Source organism: Rhamphochromis sp. 'chilingali' (genome assembly GCF_963969265.1).
Source record: "Rhamphochromis sp. 'chilingali' genome assembly, chromosome: 2".
In the NCBI taxonomy this organism is placed as follows: Eukaryota; Metazoa; Chordata; class Actinopteri; order Cichliformes; family Cichlidae; genus Rhamphochromis; species Rhamphochromis sp. 'chilingali'.
In genome coordinates this window covers 23,431,232-23,452,202 of record NC_137930.1, presented here as the reverse complement: position 1 = coordinate 23,452,202, position 20,971 = coordinate 23,431,232, and the positions used below count along the sequence as shown (strand labels likewise).

The following is a 20,971-nucleotide window of genomic DNA, read 5'->3' as shown; positions in this document are numbered from 1 at the left end:
GTCCTTTAATGCATGACATTAATATCAGACATGAGTGAGTGCTCTAAAGAACAGAAATCTTGTTAAAAGTCTAAACTTCACAACACACTGAGCGAGTCTGGTATTTATTTCTATTGGAAAGGTTTACAAACCTTTTCCTGCATCTGTAAATCTTGTAATGCTCAACAATTAATTTATGTTCATTAGAAACATTCAGTTGATAAAAAATAATTTTCTGGATTTTCCAAACTTAAAATTAGGAAATTAAGCCAGAATAAAGAATGGTGTAGTTTCTTCTTAATTTAATAACATGCACACATTATACTCTGGAATGTTTATATGCATCCTTACATTTATCTTTAAGAAATCAGCTTTAAAATGATACACAAATACAGCAGATCGAAATACAATGTATTAATGTTAAGTTGAATACTTTAAAACAATTAAGTCACTAAGACATTTCGAATCACTTAGAATCCAACGGGAGGAACCATTATTATGATTAATATTTAGTTATTTAGTCCTTTGCATGAACACTACATTTGAATGTGATGATAACATGAGCATAATTGTTAACTCATATTCCATGATAAGTTGTTCACTTCAAATGTTGACTTAATCAAAGTATTATGTTGCGTTAAGGCAAGCATTATATACTTGTAATGTGACAAATGAGGATTTGCCTACAACTGGTTTAATCTATTTTCTATACTTACTTACAGGCTTGTATTTCAGTAATTGAACATTTCTGACAATTTGATGGCTTATGTAAAACCTTTTTGCTACTTTAAGTAAACAAAAACTGAATAACTATTTCATAGAAAGTTTTTAAAAAATTGTTTATAGCTTCACAAAATCCCACAAAAGCCAGGAAAATCTTATCTATGTGCCTTTATAGTGAAAGGTAAACTTACTGAATCTCAGTGACATGGCATACCTACTGGTATTATCCGAGAAAAGGAAGTTGCCTTGCACATTGTGTAATATGATCTGACCAGATTCAACTGCAGATTCTTGCACTATCATGTTCTTGAGCGAGCCATGACACACCTCCACAGCCCCGGGGTAACACATTGTGATGGAGTAGACAGCAATAGACATGGAGAATTTCACTGACTGACAGGTAGGCAAATTTAGAAAGCTGCAAAAGTCTCAGATCAATGCAACTTGATCCTCAGAGGTGAGATTATGAGCAACATCTTCTCACAACAAAAGTCCAGTGCACTCCTCCCGGGCTTGTTCCTTTAAAACAAGCAATCACGCAGCTAGGTCTCAGTCTTTCATCCCACAACCGCTCTGGAACGTTTCAGTATCGTCTTCTTTTCAATATTTGTTTAAGCCTGACACGCAGTGTTATTATTTTTTCCTTCAGGCAACAACTTACATAACAACACAAAGATCATCTAGAATACTTTCTATTCATCAGTTATACCAAATGTAGTTGTCCACATTTTCAGTGACACCATAAATTGCATGCATCTACAGATTTAGTTGCCCGTAAGACAGAAAATAGACTATGGGTGTGACGTGCAAGGCCAAACCCTTCAAGAGTCAAACCACTGAAGGTATTTTCCTTCCCTGCATCTAACCACTTTGCCACTAGATTGCCCACAATGGTTTTTGCACTTTCTTTCCATCTATTTTAAAATAATGTGTCCAATCTCAGTTGCCCCTTTGTCTTAAGCTGTCTATAGAAATACATTTTTTGTACCTCTCTCTGTAAACCAATACAGTGAACACAGGAGAAATATAATTCTATTCCTCGAGAACAAGATTGTGAGCAAAAGATGTTTAAGTGAAATTCACACTCCAGGTCTGTTTTGCATGTTTTGCCAGAAATCAAGCAGGAGACTGCAGGTTGAGAATAGTGTGTCACTGTATTTGATAACTTAAAATACTAAAGTGCTACAAGTAATTCTTGAAAAACGGCATTATCTGAAATTAAAAGAAAAAAGAAACACCATTTAATAATTTTGTTTGTATCAAAACTGTAACTGCAGTAACGTTCCTTGGACACTAGAGTGCAGTGCCACCACATGAAAAAAAAGGGAAGTGGACATGAAAAATCAACTTATTTAGGAAAATTTAAAAGAAAAAATATACATTTTTGTTTATTTTTACATGAGAGGAACACACAGATCTTTCCTTTTCGTGGCAATGCAAGTTACTAAGTTTAAACATTTTTCCCAATTCACTCATACCATTTGAGGTGCTTCAAGAATGACACGGAGGAGGGTGTAGATCCACTAACATCATGTTCATTAATGTTGATGTGACGAACAACCAAAGTGTATCAAATGTAACTGAGTTGTATAGTACATCAAATATATGTACTATTTTGGGATTCAAACTACAATAATACTCTTCAGTGTTTGCAAAAATAAATAGAAAGGAAGCTTCTGTCCACCATTGATTTTTTTCCCCATGTCATTCATAAGTCAAACCTTTGGGTTATTATCTCAAATTTTTGACTTAATAACTCAAAATTTCAAGTTATTTTCTGAGAAGTGTATTTTTTGTGGTGTTTCCATAGAAGCACATTTGTGAACACGATTTTTATCATTTCAAAAATTAGTATTTGCGCAAAATATTCAGGTGGTACTAGACTGCACCAACTTGCAATTAGATTAGTTGTGATGTTTCTTTTTCTTTTTACAATTTCCCTTTGCATGTATACTCAAAGTCATACACATATTACACATATACTCATAAATCATCACAGACCCCTCACACCCTGCACACAGACTTTTTGATCTGCTGCCCTCTGGCAGACGGTACAGAAGCCTGCAGACCAGGACCACCCGACACAGGAACAGTTTCTTTCCCCTCGTCATCTCCCCCCTCTTACAGTTTTTACCGAATGCCTAAACACTAACTGTGATTCCTGTAGCACAATTTCTAAAACTAGTCAGACGTATAGCAAAACCACTCACTGAGTGTGCAAAACTAAAAGCACAAAAACTGCTTTGCACTCAGTTTGCAATTTTGTAACACACACTTTGCAAGACTGTAGGCACAATTCACTGCACAACACTCAATTTCCAAATTTCCAACACACTCCTAGCAAAAGCATACACATGTATGGCTATCATTAACACTAATTTGCCAACTGTCTGGCACACTTTCACATGTGAAAACTTTCTTAGATAATTCGTTCACTTTGCAATCAGCCTAAGCACTATAATACAGGTAAGCTGTGTGTGTGGAGTACAATGGTGGGAGCAGAAAGAGTGAGAAGTAGAGGAGGCCGAGGAAGAGGACGTGGAGGTGAAGAAGTAGGATGAAGAGGACGACAAGGACAAGGAGGAGCAAGAGGAAGACGAGGAGGGGGCAGAGGAAGCATGTTCACTGCAGACCAAGTAACCCATATAGTCATTATGGCGATTGCAAATAATCCTATACTTGGAAATAAACACTTGTGTTTGTTTTGATGTGTTTGACTAAACACCAGTACTTGAAGTTTGGATCCCTCTATGCTTATGGATCTATGACAGAAGTATGAGCTCAAACTGACATAGCCTACCTTGTGCACAGGGAAGGCAAACGCCAGATGTGTTTTGTATTCATACCATCAGTGTGCAGTTGGCGCATTGTGTGCTTAGTAGATGATGGCTTGTGTGTACTGTTTGATACGGAAACACCATTTTTACAAAGGTGTGAAGAGTTAATCTAGCTGTGTTTGCTTTTGCAAGAGAACTAAAATGTTTGGATAATTGGGTGACAGGTTGTTTTATTTGTGTGTAGAGTTTTGCTAAATTAGCCAATAGTTACATAACATGTGCTTAAGCAATCAGAAAAAACTGTAACAGTTGACCTGTCACACTGCTCCCACTGCCAGACTGCAACTGCACCTTATGTACATTTTGTAGTATTCATTCCACCTCATTCATTTCTGTATTTTATGTATATAAGTTAGATTCGTTATTTATAGTTGGTTTACACAGCTTTGTGTACGCATGTGTAATGTGTATATATAGACACGTGTGTGTGTGTGTGTGTGTGTGTGTGTGTGTGTGTGTGTGTGTGTGTGTGTGTGTGTGTGTGTGTGTGTGTGTGTGTGTGTGTGTTTTACATTGCTGTGCTTGAGAGCCACCATCTACCGGAACCAAATTCCCTGTATGTGTCTGCACATATACTTGGCCAATAAACACGATTCTGATTCTGATTCTGATTCTGAAATACATGTAGAACTGTGAAACGGCAAGAATCTAGTCTCGAGAGAAAGGTGTAACTCAAAGCAAGCCACTATTTCTCTGTTTCTCTCTGGGTGTGTGTGTGAAGAACAATGCGTTATTAACAGACTCCTGGGCTTTTAAAAGAAGACCAAAATTACAACAGCAGATATAAAACCTTTATGATGCAAATAACATCAACAACGAAAGATTTAAAAGCTAGTTTTTCTTGTTTAACTCCACGTAGGCCACAAGTTAGACTATAGTGTGACTGGACCACTTACTGCTGAAAAAATATATGCAGATTTAAAGATTCAGTTTGCAGTTTGCTCTTCCATAAGTGTGGATTATGTGCAGTCATAAACCTTTACAGTCAAAATGTATATTAATATACTGGTTATAGTGCTAATTATTACAAATGATTACAGTGATATTGTGAATACTGAGTCCTTGGACATGATGTGAAAGATTTGATCAACTGTACTATATGATAAATAAAAATATTTTTCATGAAATGTTATACAAAAAAGCAAAGAGTTTAGCATTAATTTCTAATTGTATACACAAACATACCTATTCTGCAAATTCAAAGATCAAGCTGAAATTCATTCTCTGAATTATTATTGTTGTAATTCAACTTAAGCATGTTTTTTCGTTTAAGTGTGGTTCAAAAATTTCTTTGGCAGTGGACACTGAAGGTTTTCAAGTGACTCGTGACTTCCTGCCACTAGATGGCATAACTGGCTCGTACATAAAAGCGACCTGTTGAGCCTCTTCACTAAAGGCAACTCTAGGAAACTTCTAATACTTCTAATACCGTCTTGTAATACCAAACTGTTATAAGTTCAGGCTATATTATAGGCATTTGAGCAAACCGGTACAAACTAAATAAATACATAAAAATAAGGGAACATTTAAATCATACATCATATCGCGATGAATGAAATGTTAGAAATAAGTTCTATTAACAGCCAAATTCAGTAATAACAAAATGACTTTACAAAGGTTAATGTAAACGAAAAGCATCATTCCAGAAAGAGATGCATAAATAGAGTGCTCCCTAAATATTTTTTATTTCTGCACTTTATTAAAAGAAAAACTTCTGTCTGTCGGTCTGTCTGTCTCTCTCTTATATATATATATATATATATATATATATATATATATATATATATATATATATATATATATATATATATATCAGGAAGAAGGAACACGAGAAGCTGGAGAAATACCAAGGGCTCAGAGAAGAGCTCGAGAGGATGTGGAGGGTGAAGGTAACGGTGGTCCCCGTGGTAATCGGAGCACTAGGTGCGGTGACTCCCAAGCTAGGCGAGTGGCTCCAGCAGATCCCGGGAACAACATCGGAGATCTCTGTCCAGAAGAGCGCAGTCCTGGGAACAGCTAAGATACTGCGCAGGACCCTCAAGCTCCCAGGCCTCTGGTAGAGGACCCGAGCTTGAAGGATAAACCGCCCGCAGGGGCGTGCTGGGTGTTTTTTTATATATATATATATATATATATATATATATATATATATATATATATATAGTTACTGTCACTGTTTATTGTTCATCATCATGCACCGTTATATTGTTATATTGTTATATGTCCCCTACAGTATCTGTGGTCGTTCACGTGGGATGGGGCTATCAAGCGCACAGCTTTTATTTCAGTGTGTTTGTGTGCTACTTTTGTTGTATTAAACAAAGTCATTACACACTCCTTTATTAGCTATTAAATGTCACAAATTATTGAAATTACAGTAGCTGTATGTTCAAGTCAAACAATCGTTATCACTTTATCACTGGCCCCTCAGAGAGCTCTCACCCAAGATTTGTCATTTGGCCTAGTGTGCAGTTAATAAACCTGCGCTGTAGCCGCTTGGGGGCGTCGTATCTCGGTACTATTACAGACGCATTGTCGCCTTCCGTGCAATAAAATGGCAGATATGCCCATCGAAGGCGCCAGGTGAGCAATAAGACAGGCCAATTGAGACAGTTTGTATGATGTCTACACCTATTCACTAGCGCCAGGTTTGCTACATATTAACCAGACAATATACGACTCTTCGTGTCGCTGATAAATTCACGACACGAAGAGCAATATAGAGGGTAATCAAGGGATGTCGTAGTCTTAGTCTCTGTCCGAAAGTAACACACCTTCACCACGCTGCCTCATCAGCAGTGTCAGTTTCATGTGGCTCCTCTGATGCTGTCCTTTTCCTTTTCTTTTCTTTTACTAAACCGAAACTAAATTGCGGACCTGTTTGGCCAAAAAGGAACTTTTTCAAGATATTAAATCCAAAAATTGCTGGCCTGAAAACCCCCAAATTCTCATAGCTTGTAAAATTATTTCAAGATTTTCTTTTAAACTGCACCACCTTTCTTTCAGATTTCCACAAAAAGATTAATTCATAGTATATTTGTAAAACTCTAGCTTGCATTAGACGTCAAGTGAGACCCATAAAAACGGCGCTGAATTACACCGTGAGGCCTCTTATCCAGGTAGCCATCCCAGGTTCTGACTTATCTTAATTTGACTTTTTGAACACAGCCTAGAGAGACTTCACTCACCTTCACAAAGTAATCAAAAACATGGTGGCAGAATTTTTTGGGACTGTATCGCACAATCCCAGCCTTCTACAGGCCGGTATGCGAATTTAATTGCGAATTGTAGTTTAAAATAGTTCTCCGCTGTATTGGATAAAACGAGAAAAAAAGAAGAAAGAAAAGAAAAGAAAAGAAAGGCATTTCGACATTTTATTGAAACTTTCAAGAACACGATGTCGATGTTGTAAACTAGACATAACTCCAATACAACATAACCCACTGACAACTTAAGAAACACAAAAAGAAACCTTCATTTTTTCGAGTATGCGGCACTTTTAAGATCAGACTCGCAAAGTATGTTAATAACAGAAAGATTGTCCACTTTTTTCACACTTCAACAGCACTTTTTTTCTTTTAAAAACCCTTCTCCAAAAATAATATATACGTTTTTTCAAGCCATTGGTGCAGTGCGTTGTCGTTTTTTCATTCGTCTTAAACAGTAGGACTTCACACACGAGGACAGGTGAAAATACAATGGCACATGAGTGTGAATAACTAGCTCAGTGGATATTTGGGAAGGGGGTAAATTCCATATTTTAAATGGGGTATAAATGCAGATGGCAACAAAAAAGGATAATAGTCCACAAACTATCTTTACACAGGTATATCGACAATAAATTAAGAACAGATCCCTAAAAACAAACTACTCAGTTGTATTTACAAGCAATAACAATATGAAATAATTACATAAATATTTTATATATTCCTATTTACAGCGATGATCAATACGACCTTTCATTTTCATTTCTTTTTTCTTTTATATTTACTTTAAATTCCTGCTTCCCTTTGCCTGCATGCCTGGGTCACACACTTGTCTCGGAGCACCAGTCATTTTAGAATCGGCCTAATCTCATTAAAAAAACGCATGAAGAAAAACAAATTTCTTTCTTTCTTTCTTTCTTTCTTTCTTTCTTTCTTTCTTTCTTTCTTTCTTTCTTTCTTTCTTTCTTTCTTTCTTTCTTTTTTTACAGTTCATAACCTAATTGAAAAGAAAATTAAATGAATACCTGATAATTATATTCAAATGGAATATCTTCCCACAATTTTTCGTTTAACTTTTTTTAGTGTTGAAATGACATTCGGTTTCTTTTAGAGGGCATGCAACGTTTTCAATGAATTAAGAGCTACAACAAAATACAGCAGTCTTTCAAAGGTAGGTCAAACGGTAGTGAATGCAGATAAGTCAAATCAAATCAGAGTGCATATTGAAAAAAAAACACTTCACCCCCCGTGTGTACAATAACGTTAGGAGACAGGACACAGCAGCAACTTCTCCTAAATCTGTAAGTCACACCCATGCCAGCGATTCAGTTTCAATACTTGTACGGTATTCATATGACAGGATACGAGTGATGTTTAATTTAACAAAAAAAAGAAGAGCAAGAGAAAGAAATATACAGATCAGATGATTATTAAACAAAGTGCATTTCAGAAACGAAAAAGGTCCAACAGTTCACGGTTTGAGCTTTTCTTTAAAAAAACAACAACCCTGCATTAGTCTACGAGGGTCAGTGATGTCATCACCTTCAATGTGTCGATGTGTTTCTCTTTTCAAGACAACAAAACACCCCATAAGAAGCAGATTTGAAAACAAACAAAAAAAAAAATCCTAGGGGGACCCGCTCCGTGGCCTGTCTTGGTTTGAGTCGAGTCCACTGACCAGGCGCTGAATGCTCTGAAGCTCGTTGGCCGCGTCTTTCTCCGTGCAAGTCTTTGGGGACATGGAGACCGATCCGGAGGATATTGTGGACGAATGACTGGTAACTTCCGACGTGGAATCCAGGGTGACAGCGGACACTGGGCTCGCTGGTACGATGCCTTCCCCTTTCAGCTCGGCCCCGCCGCTGGCCATGGAGGGCATGGCAGTGGTGAGCAGCGTGCTGTCCGGTACCGTCATCGGGAGAGAGTAGGGGCTGTACCTGAGTCGGGGACGGACTGCGTTCAGGAAAGGGTGTCGGTGCACTGTGGAGGAGGCAGCAGACGAGGCTGCCGCGGCTGCTGCCATGTACGTGTACGGATAAGGGAATAAATTGCCAAAGGGAGACATGGCAATGCCCTGCGGGTAAATGGGAGAAACTGAGAGTGAGCCACATATCACACCGCTGATCACACCATTCAAACACTTCTAACAGAGTAAAACAACACGTGAGCCTCCCAAAAAAGAAGGGGAAAGGCAAGAGAAATGCATTTGAGTTATGATTTTCCCAAAATTTAAAAGCTTCATTTTATCACACTTCATCGAATCTGCTTGGAGATTTTACGTTCACTGATCCAGAACGAGGATTTGACTTGTAAAGATCGTAGTAACTTCCATGCATTACAAAATATTCAGCCGGAAAGCTTTACGATCCACTCTAAAACACTTGTTTAAGAATTAAGAAAAATCGGGTTCCCTGATACTTCCGCTAAAGAAACCATAAGGCTTGCTTTGATAATAAATAGGGGGAAATAGACACTTTGTTGTCTATTAAAACATAATGATCTTTCCTTATTTGAGTCATACGGTTTTTTATTACTCACCATTGTGGCTCTAAAATACTAAAATTATAATAATAATGACCTTTTATGAAAACAAAACTAGCAGAAGAAATGATAAAAAGCTTTTTGTAAGGTTGCCTCAAATCCAGCCTTTTTTAACCAGACATAGTTACTCCAGAATTAACAACAAGAGTCCAAAGTGAAATCTAGTAAAACCATGCCCACGACACCGTGCTCAGTCAAAATACAGCTGCATGACTTCACTTCGAATATTAGCCCATTTGGCCTTAAAACAAAATAAACAAACCCCCGCAAGAACAATACAGCCGCACACGCACAACCACACGCACACTTTCTCAAATCGTGTTCACGCTAACTTGTGAGCATTAAATGCATAGAATTATCTCACACGATATTAAATCTGGGCCTAGTCGGCTGTGTTGAAATGCCAATCACATGTTTGCGCAAAGCTGGCGGTAGGCCCACAGGCCAGAGAAAACGGGTTTTACCTGTGATGCCAAGACGTGTTGCTGCAGATGAAAGGGCAGACCTGGCGCCCCCGTCAAGCTTTGCGGAGGTGATGCCATACTAGCTGTGTCCATGGTGCTCACCCCTCCCGTGGACACGGCTGTCAATAGTGGTCCCATGCCTGCGGCCATGTTTGAGAATGCGCCCCCCATGTTGAACTGACTGGGGTGCAAGAGAAACGGATGCGCGCTCCCTAGGTGATTAAAAAACTGTTGTCCTGTTAGGCCTGTAGGAAATCCAAAATTATGCAGGTGGCTGTGACCTATGTGTGCGCTGTCAGTCTGAACGGTCAAAGGCATGAAACTGTCCTTGCTTATTGACCTACATTCGTCCGTTTTGGGATGGTCCTGGTTCGGGCTCTTGAGTTCTTCTCCAGAGCGGGTGGTACTGGAGATAACAGTGATGGGGCTCTGCCGTGAGTCTGCCTGGCTTTTCTCAGTCCTGGGACCGCTTTCGCGGGTCCTACTAGTAGAGTCACTGCTACTGAACGGATGCCCTTTAGCTGGACTCGCTTCGTGATCCTTCCCGTCCTCTGTGGTGGTGGAAATCTTGCTGGAGTCCGGACCATCTTTATTGTGTCCATCTTTGCTCTCGTCGTCGCTATCCTCATCGCTGTCGCAGAAGTCTGTAAGTAGGAGGAGTAGAATATCAGTTTCCCTTTCGCACATGGGTGAATCATGGCAATAATAATAATAACTCCTACTATCTGAGGTAGCCCGCTACAGCTGACCCTCAGAGGTCGAATAGAAAACAAACACGCAGGACATTTATTGCACAATAGGAATCCACACCGATGAGGTTTATTTGCATTGCTTCCAATAATAGATGGCGGTGTGTTACACATTCTCACATGGCCTTTTTTGAGTATTTTAATGTATTTTTGCAAATTGCTCCAAAACAGCTGTAGCAGACACAACAGCACCAACTATACTGAGGCTAATCCTTGTTTAATTGTTTATTGTTAATCTGAACGAGACGGTAATTGTAGAGACTTTCCCTATCAATTTTCCTCATGTAAATGATCAACTATTCATTCATAGCTTGGCTTCGCAGATTTAATTGAACACATTACGTTCAGCTACCCTGAAAAAGTCTTGGCATAGTGGAAATTTTACGAGTTGACACATAACTTGTGATCAGAGCTGTGACTAGTGGTGGGGTCTGTCAGCCTACCTTTCAGGTGTGGGGGGCCCACTGTAGACACGGCAGGGGACGAGGCCTGGCCGAAACACTTAAAAGAAGGCTGCTCTCCAGAGGAGTCGTCTGAAGCCCCGTTTTCCTTTTTCTGATGCTCCTCGTAGGAACGCATGGATTGCAGGGCCAGCTGTTTCCTGCGCGCAAGTAGCTAGGTTATAGGTGGTAGCCACAGTTCAGGTTAAAAAACATAACAAATAATGCAGAAGCTTAGTAAGATTATTTTTATTCAAAAGATTTATGACTTTAGAATTAGCCTATAGATTTAGAGTAATCTTGTGAAGAGTCGGACCCCCTGCGGTTAATGTGGAAGCTTAGACGTAGTTTTAATCCAGCAAGATCACTGTCTGTCTACATGTAGCCTAAATGCAGTAAGTCTTTTCGCCCTTTATTTTCACGTATATTCCCGTTTTTCCCTCTAGCTTACCTCTTTTCCCTTCTCCCATTGCCCGTGTCACGGAATCCTTTAGCAAATGGATTATGGTCGATTTTCAGCTGCGTTATCTGAAATAATTGAAACTGTGTGTAAATAACAGTAAATAGGAAAGGAAACATCCCTAAAAGTCATTCAGTGCCGCTTTAAGCCAGTTATTGTTCCAACTTTACAAGACACAATGATCACTGGTCCCAAAGGCCAAAGTTTTGTGGAACTTCTCTTTGGGGGTTTTAGAGGTAAAACACGCGATAAACAAAAAGACGCATGAACAAAAAGGAAGCAGCAGTCCTACTATTGGCACGTTTCTCCACGAGTGTGAAGTATGCAGCGTTGTTTGTGATTTTTGCAAAACTTTATTCACTCACCACTTCCCCTCCAGCTGGCAGTGATAGAACTGCAGATGGGAGGGCAGATGTGGTGCCAAGGGGTTTCCAGCTCTTCCAAAGAGCCACTGAGACGATTTTTATTTTTATTTTAATTTATTCTTTCTCTTACAAAAAATAAAACGCTACCATGCACTACAGTCTGAAGCAATTTCCCTCTTTCCCCCCTTTACGTTTCTTCGCCCCCCTGTACACACACTGTAGCTGTACACACTGTACACACTGTACACACACACACACACACACACACACACACACACACACACACACACACACACACACACACACACACACACACACACACACACACAGCCTGCAATCACAAATGCAAAGACAGGGAGAACGAGAGCGGGTCTGGGTCTGAGCCAAATCCCTTCCACGTGATTAAATAAAAGAAAGATAACCTGCACAACATTCCTCTGAATTATGACTTTCCTACCACAGACTGGTGAATGTGGCACTTAGTCGCAACCCCCCACCCCTCACTCGCCAAACCCTGACCCACGCTATGATACTACAAGCTCCCAGCCTCAAACAAATATGACGTCTTTCATATTTTATGACAACAAAAAGGTGCAGAGCAGAAAGGAAAGCGCGTCTGGCACGGCTAGGGAGGCTACATTTGAGAAAAAAAAAATTCAGAATATAAGTTTAGCAGACCTCTGGGCAATAATTGCGCTTACCTTGTCATTTTGATAAGCGGTCACAGCAATGAAATCCGTTTCAGGAAAAACATAAGTCCTGAAGGTACTGTACGGGAGTTTGAGAATATCGTTGGCCCTCACAATGTGAAACCGGGGCTGATATTTGTGCATCGAGTTAAGAATGGTCTGCAACACACACACAGTCACAAACATGAGCAATTATAAAAGGCTCACAATACAAAGAGATTTGTTTATTCTGTGTTACTTTTTAGGATCGCTAGTTTGTTAAAACATAAGCTCTCTTCGTATTAAAATAGACAAATCGAGCCATATCTGCACTAAAACAAGTTTAAATGTCAAGCTTAATATTTGCAATAAATAAAAAAAATAACTCTTACAAAATATCTCAACATGACCACGTTTGACATTTTTATTTTTGTAAACGGGTCTTTTAGGTGTTCATTTAAAAAAACAAACAAACTGTACTAAAATAAAACAATCAATTTTAAATCATGACGACATGTGTTTACTAAAGCGGTAAGTTGATAAATAGGGAAATTGACATACATTAGTTGAACTTACAAATCCATGCTTGTCAGAGATGTTATTTGTCAGCTTGAGTTTGTGAAAATTGACGACTTTTGACATCCACTGTTCACCAGTAGCCGGACTGTCCGGGTGAATGTACATCCTCTTTGGCATTTCGGGGTCGGCCTTTCCTGCCACCATCCAGCGGGAGTTATGAAATTTGTACCTGCAGTCGTCGGCTGCAACTATATCCATCAAGAGTATGTACTTTGCCTTCTTGTCCAGACCAGTGCACCTCACTTTGAACGGAGGGAACATCCGCCTGTGAAAGAACAAAAATATATTATGAACACGAATGCGTTACAAAATAAATCACGGGGTAACATTTCCAACGATATTTTAAAAAACACAATGTTTTTTAGGTGCACGTAAATAAACTAAGGTCTAGATTTTAAGAAGTGTATTACACCGCTATAATCTCAGTGTGGCAGCCTGCTATTAATTAATGTAAGTATGTGTTGGTAAACAAATATATTATGAGTATGTACTCTCCAATAAATAAATGATGTCTTGATTCTTAATGTCACGAAAGGCCCACACACACACACACACACACACACACACACACACACACACACACACACACACACACACACACACACACACACACACACACAATAAGATTACCGTGATGATAAAATTAATTTAGTCAGAGCTCTATGAGCCACTTTAATAGAGTATTCTGACAACAGAAAATTTAGATAAAAAGGGCAGTGGGTAAAAAAAATATTATCAAGCTGTATTTTATATCATCTTTCAAGTGAAAACTAATGAAAGACAAGGTTTAATATTAATAATTCATGAGTTGCATGCATAATCCCTTTTATTTTATGCGAGTGTATGCTGTTTTCCACCAATAAACACGTCCTAGGAAAGTGTCTTTGCAGGCTGTGTGAACACGAAAATTTACACTGTAACTACAGATGGTCTCTTTATTTTCCGAGCGAGAAATAGATATCAGAAATGGCCGATCTTTGCTGTTTTACTCTATAACTAAAAAATGCAGTTTCAGCGTTATATTTGTGGCATATTTAGACTGAAATGTCAACGTAACCAGTTGAACTTAGAGGAATGTAAAGGCTTTTTTATTTAATTTAATAACTGTACAGTACTCTCTGTATATAGTAACCATTGTCCTTAATGTAAATATGTAAGAAAAATTGTGTATGTTTCTGTTCTGTGTCCTGTGTACTGTTTGCTTGTATATGTGTCTTTTTGGCTGCTGTTACAACCAAATTTCCCCTTGTGGGACAATTAAAGGATTATTCTATACTTGTTCTTCTAAAGCAATTGTAGTAATTGTAATCTATCTGTATGTGTGCAGGCTATGACATAACATCCCACATTTTGATCACACACAACAGGATTCTGCGTTGTTGTTGTTTTTTAAATTATTTGAATAAACACAAAAACATGTTTCACCTTCCGGATTTTGTGATCACCATCTCAGTGCCCTTCTTGTGGAAGAGTTCCCAAAGCTCCTTGGCTTCCAAGTGAACTTTTGGGTCGTCCTCCACCTCTTCCTCAGGCTCCAAAGTCTTCAGAGGCCTGAGGTGGGCGGCAGCAGCCTGATGTCCCAGCGAGGAGAAGTGGAGGCCGGTCTCCGCGGCTCCCATCAGCTGGTCCATGATCGGCTTTCCAAGGGCGCCCGGCAAAGAGAGGGAGCCGCTGGGAGGGAGAGCCAGGGCCGGGAAGAAGGGAGGCTGGTGACCCAGCATCGCACTCATGGCAAATTCCGGACCCCGGTGAGGTATAAACGGATGATATGCCATACTTGATCCTTGTATGACTGGATCTCTCATCAGGAAGTTCATCCAAGAGCAGGCAACAAACGTAGACGACTGGCTGGATTGAAAGCAATACTTCTTAGAACACTAAGGCTCGCGTATGACAGAGCCAAATGATGGCAAAATAAGAAGCAAAAATCAAAACAAATCTGGAGTTGGAAAGCTTTTTGGAAATTCCTCCTTGAACTCGACGGGAACAAGCATCCACTATTTTTTCCCAAGTTGCCGGGAAATCTCTGCAGTCATTTGCCGAATCGTTGGTCAAAAGTCTGCAAAGTGAAATGTATAAGTGCTCTCCATTAATCTTCAAGAGTGCTGCCAGGCAGATTTTCTTCGGAGGTTAACGCGCATCGGACAACTTTCTGCGTCTTTCGGACATTAGTCGAATTAAACCGAGTGAGGTGAGTCACTTAATTAACTGCGGTGCATTCCTTCTCTTCTGCTGCTGTTTACAATATCGGCATTCCTGTTAAAATGGGTTCCCTCTTATTGGCTTCAGTCCTGCAGCGAAAGCGACGTGTTGAAATATTTCGATAGCGCCGAATAATCCCCCTGCCTTTACTCGCTCCGGACATGTACCCTCACACGCGCGCACACACTTTATTCCTCCTCTCCCTTTCACGCACACACACATTTCAGGGAAAGACGTGTGCAAAAGAAAGGAGTCCGCTGACGGCCAGCGAGAGAGAGAGAGAGAAAGAGAGGTGGTAAGGTCCCAGCTCCGAGATTTTCCTAGCGCCTCTGTGGCCCATAGGGCTTCATACTGTATGGATGTGTATGCAACAGAGAGTAGCAGCGCTCGGTTTGATTGGCTCTTTGACGCTTTCGGACCAATTGTGTGGCTGCGTGGGCGTGGTTTTAACAGGTCGGGTGGAGGGGACAGACTTCAGACTTATAAAAAGGTGTTTGGAAACTAAAAAGGGCTTTGCCGTGAAACACCACCCTGCCTCAGCCAGTGTTGTGTGAATATGTCAACATCGTTATAGAACTTGCGTTATTGGTCGGTGTGTGAGACCCAGCGAAAGGGAGAGAGCAGACAAGCCAAGCCGGGAGACCGGCTCGCTTTGTCGGCCGGTTGTTGTGTTGCGCTGCTGAATTCCTTCTCTGTCCCATTCCCCACCGTATCACCGTGTTTTCTTTTTTCTTTTTGGTTTGAATACCACGAAGACTGTCCTGCTGGGTTATAATCAGATTTATGTCATAATTTAATACAACAATTAAATTTTTTCACTTCGCAGTTTACAGAGTCTGCGAGCACAGATTTATCAGCACCGGAAAACAGAGGAACATTTCCAGTAACGACCTCCTTTGAAATCAAAGTTCAGGAAAATATGACCGGGTTACGGATGAAGCGCTCTATGATAAGCTCCTGACAGTAATGTAACGTTAGGCGAATATTATGACACCTTTGAGGCTTTCGCTAACAGTTATTTTAACTTGAATTAGTTTATTAGGCTATTTATTTTATTTTGATTTTTAAAAATTTGAAAGCTCACGGGTGTAAGGTGTGTTCATTTTTTTTCATTTATTATCTTCCTAGATTATACTCCCTACAGTGAGGTCTTCACTTCCACTTTTCCTCATCAAGCCATGTTTGGATTTGACTCGGTGTGAGAGAAGCGTGCTGTACATATGATGTGGAAATACATTATTTTGATGAGCCAGTGAATATAAATATTTTCATTTCGACTTGAAATGGGTTTCATTTAACAGCCAAGTTCATCTTTGCTGAGGCTCATCCCGTATCACAAGTTTGCGCACAAATACCCAGAGGAGCACAGTTCGGGGAGGATGTGCTCACTTGTGCTACTGCATTATCACTTCCCCAACAAAACGTCTATGTTTTGAATCATAGCCTACCAATCAATTCTCTTGTTAAATATAGCACACTTTCCCGGCACAACTGTCTCTGGGAAACAATTCCGTTATAGCCTGCCTCTGCAAAATGACAGTTGCTCACGCTGGATAACCAACTAGGTGTTATTGATAATGCACGGGTATTTTTTTTAAGCTATCTGAGCCAGTGTTGTTCCTGTTACACCCGTACAAGCTGTCATAACCTATTTTCCATAACCGCTATAGCCTAAGGTCCACAGTGCACTTCCATAACGGTAACATGCAGTATGCGCCTATTAACAATGCTGATATACTTATAAGATGCTTAAAAACGCCAATTAGAAGCAGCTCATTAGTCGGTGCAGTGACAGTTTTTTCTGCACAGCGTCGAAGTGAACCCAAGACAAAGCCACGCTAGTGCTCTCCAAAATGCAATTTAACCACTAATTCACAAGTAAACTAGAGTGCAGTGGCCAGTCAGCAGCCTTGGGCAAACATTGACCATCAATTCTCAGTCATTTGTCTGTCTCCATGGATCCAGGCGGGGACCGCGTGGATCTGAGAGTCCTTGAGGGAATGAGCAAATTCTTACAAAAATCAACAGGGATGTAGTGAATTATGATGATTCTGCATGCAGCATTCTGAATAGTTTGACAACGTGGAAATGTGGCCTGTTTGTCGCACACTGGTTGTTAGAATTTGTAAAAGCTTGCACTGAATTGAAAACAAAAGCGCTCGTGCTCGCAAGTATCAGTGTGAGACCACCGCGCGCATGTTGTGCAGGTTTTTGTTTATTGTCGGTCGGATGTCCTCTTCATCATAATTATTGTTAGGCGCTGTCTTAGAAACCTGCCCCTCTTGCCTGTGTAGATACTGTATACAAGTACGTAAACTGGAGTGCATGCATATATACCCCCAGGAGATGTACTCGGATGTGGCGTATTTTCTCTGTTATTGATTTGCTATAGAAAACAAATGCGCCACTATTGATAAGCTCCAGCAACTTCTGACTGAATGGAGATCTTACAGAACACCTGGAGCTAAGTAGCTAAACAGTGCGTGCAATGTCCAGCATTAAGGTGCTGTTTTCTATATGAGAGCTTGCAGTCATCTCTTTGTGTAAGAGAGGTCAGGTCTGTGTCAGTTACTGGGGCTTATTCTTCTTTAAACACTTGCCCCCATTAGCGGCACATTTCAATTTAGCGCAGGGTGTCATCAAATAGGAAGCAGTGTTGACACTGTGGCAGCCTTCCAGGCTATGTGGCCAAGCTGCCTTCATTAGCTAAGCAAGTAGGGAATGGTCAATACTTATAAACTTTTACAGGGTTAGGGCTCTCAGGGACTTCAGGAGGCTATAAAAAGGACTGAGCTGACACAACTGATTGATGAAGCCAACTTTGTCAGCGCTTCCCTTTTGTACAGAGATCATGCATATCAAAATCAGAAGGGGTAGTATATTTGACTGGACAGCCTCTAAAATTTCTCACTCCACGTGTGTGGGTGGGTGTGTGGTTTGCGTGATTTTGGGCAGCTTCGGGGATGGCTTGTGTTTTAAAGCTGCTATGCTGTACTGTCCACACAGTTTACGGAAATGATCCTTGAACGATGTGACTTAAGATTCTTGGAAAAAAGGTAGAGAAGAAGAAGAGAAAACTACAACCACTCTGTGTTTTTATTACTTTATTTTATTTTTGTTTATATTCCTTTGCAAGCCTTAAAATATTATCAGGGATGAAAAAACCTGCACTGATGTCATGGGTTATGAAGCTTTCATTGCTTAACTACACAGAGCAGCTACACTGTGTAGGTTCATTAAGCAAAGCTTCAAAGACATTCCTGGAATTGATCATGGAGCTGCAAGTGATGTAATGTATGCTGTCCTGTTTATTTGCAGATTGTTAATGATAAGCAAGGACAGACTTGGTGGCACCACTCCTGGATAGAGGAGATTGTCTGGTGAGAATCATCAGCCTTAACAGAACATGATAGGAAAAGGAAACATCACAAGATTGGTGTATCCAAGAAGTATAATGACCCCAAACTTCATTATGTGCACCCCAACAACAAGCAGGGGGGGGTCAATTAACAGCATAATGACTCTCTGAATACAAACCATTTACCTCAGACATTTAGGTGGGGCTAAAATTGATTAACCAAGACCATATTGCCTCCCAAAAAGAGTGCAGACTCTAAATTGCATAGCCAGAATAACACAAATGTTTTAGTCAATTGGCTGGAAGATTGATAAGCTCTTTACCTGTTGATGAAATGTCCATGTCAATCATTTTTTGTCAAGTCAACCCTTGCTCTCATCAATTCTTCCAATGGCCAGTTATGGGTATTGATTGAATACTATTTTAGTTAATTAGAAGATGTACCTATTGATAGCAAAGCATTTACTACAGGCTGACTAAGGAAAATGTTATTTTTGAAATTTTATCTTAGGGAGATATTTGCTGTTTTTGGTTAAGGTTGTTAATCAGCAGTGATGCAGGCTCATAACATTTACCTTATTGCCACACAGTTAACGATGAAGCAGCTGGAAGATTGGGGTGGGGGGGCATAAAGCTTTATATTCATAAGTTAAACAGGGCATGCTTTTTTTCTTTTGCACCTCTGGGGTGCAAAGAAAAAATAAAGCAAAAAACCCAAACAAATCTGACACAAGGTATAAAAACCAAACGGATTAATTTATACATTTATTGATTACGTGAAAGGAATGAAATCAGTGTCGCCAGTTTAGATATTGAGAAACTTTACATGCAAACATTTCAGTATAATCGTGTTTAGATCAAGAAATCACAGGAGTTTGTGTTTTGTTTAAAATGGCTTGTGTTTTCCAAAGGAGCCCACAAAAAAAGTTTGTGAAATGTTTCCTATTTACATAAACCAGGCCATGCCTATTATTCCTGTTGCTGCAGAAAAGAGTAAGAACTGACAGCTGCGTTTTGAAAGTGCAATGTACACAACGCTATTAGAACAAAACCAGTCCAGTGGCATGCATCACCTGTAGAGTATAATGCGGGGGATTTGTCTGTTCAACCCCATAAACAGCCGTCAGGCTTTCTCTGTACACGCTGTGTGATCAAGACACTCATGGCAAATGCCCCAGATGTGGACCATGTGTCAAAAGTCTTCAGCTTGCTTTACGTGCCACCACTCGCCAACGTGGGAGATAAGCATCTTTCCCGCTGTATCCTGAGCAATGGGAATTCTACTGGAACTAGTTTTGCATGCTAAAAAGCAAACAATAGTAAATGGGGAAGAGAAAATTCCTCAGGTTATTTGTCATCAAGTTAGCACAGTATAAATATGCTCCTGCTATGTTCATGAGATGTAACTGTTAGGGACTATTTTGGGTTTAAATCAAAAAGTATTTGGTTTTGGGCAGAACGGTGGCCAGGGAAGGCCCCAATGTTGGTATCTGCTGTCCATTTAGCTTCCTCACCATTGGCATCCACTCTCTGCTGCTTTGGGTTTATGGTCTCACAAAGTTAGAAGGTTTTGCCATTGAGTGCAACCTCGAGACATGGTGCTTTTAAGAGCAGAGTGGTATAAAGCAGTGCATTCCTCAACCAAGGGAATCTTGGACTAAGGGGTTAGGGTGGCTTCTCTCTAGAGGTTAAGTGGGATAAGTGTGTGGCTCATGTCAACCCCACTACCCCCCAATAGTTTCTGGAAAATTTGCAATGGGGTCAGATTGGATTACTGTGTTTTTGTATTTACATGGAGACACAGGGCTTTGAAATGGAAAACCATAGGCGGAAAAGCAAGTGCCATGCAGTCTGGAAAGCTTGGTAAAAGAAACCAGCACTGATTTCCACTGACGGGATGGTTGAATACATGTCTTTTATGTCTTTCTGTCCCACAATCAGATATTTGCTTACCAAAAATGGTGATTGAGGTAACTGGATCAAGTGTAATACCAATCTTTAAAGTAAATCCATGGTAAGTACTGTGATAGACATTCAATAAGAAATAAGGAGGCTTCAGGCTCAGAGACAGACCACATCAAGGCTGTGAGTATGACTTAAAGGGAGCTGCTTAAATGCAGTAAAAAATTTGCAGCCCAGTTATGCTACATAAACAGCAGTGCACCCCATCCCTAAATGACCTTATAAAACTATCTTAGGTGCCAGTACCCTCAAGGTAAGCCAGGTCTTCCTGGATTTGTGCCTCAGGTGGTCTGTCATATTTCCTGTTGAACCTCGCTGCAACCTGCTGGGATAAGTTTTGTGAGTTATTTTGAGAAGGTTTCTCCAGCCACTCCCTACAGGTGCTGTGTGTAGGCCTGAGCCTATAATCCACCCTTTTCACTGCGGATTTCACTGCAG

General features: G+C 40.2%; 1 protein-coding gene across 2 annotated transcripts; it reads right to left on the bottom strand.

Annotated features, from left to right (window-relative positions):
- Positions 1 to 6,881: 6,881 nt before the first annotated feature.
- On the bottom strand, positions 6,882 to 15,571 carry tbx3a (T-box transcription factor 3a). 2 transcript variants are annotated; one of them, XM_080866566.1, is made up of 7 exons: positions 14,437 to 15,571; positions 12,994 to 13,276; positions 12,466 to 12,612; positions 11,391 to 11,467; positions 10,943 to 11,100; positions 9,751 to 10,394; positions 6,882 to 8,819 (listed from the first exon to the last, which is right to left on the bottom strand). In XM_080866566.1, the coding sequence occupies exons 1-7, from the start codon at positions 14,826 to 14,828 to the stop codon at positions 8,373 to 8,375; spliced, it is 2,148 nt and encodes a 715-aa protein (XP_080722692.1). In that variant the 5' UTR covers positions 14,829 to 15,571; the 3' UTR covers positions 6,882 to 8,372. The 2 variants fall into 2 exon arrangements, with proteins under 2 accessions (XP_080722692.1, XP_080722693.1); XM_080866567.1 differs by having other exon boundaries at positions 13,009 to 13,276.
- Positions 15,572 to 20,971: the final 5,400 nt, after the last annotated feature.

Excerpts from the sequence above, each read along its gene's own strand:
- tbx3a (XM_080866566.1), bottom strand. The coding sequence starts at position 14,828 with ATGAACTTCCTGATGAGAGATCCAGTCATACAAGGATCAAGTATGGCA. Across the intron at positions 13,277-14,436 it reads GTGATCACAAAATCCGGAAG|GCGGATGTTCCCTCCGTTCA; the intron begins GTGAAACATGTT and ends GTTCTTTCACAG. Across the intron at positions 8,820-9,750 it reads AACACGTCTTGGCATCACAG|GGCATTGCCATGTCTCCCTT; the intron begins GTAAAACCCGTT and ends ATTTACCCGCAG.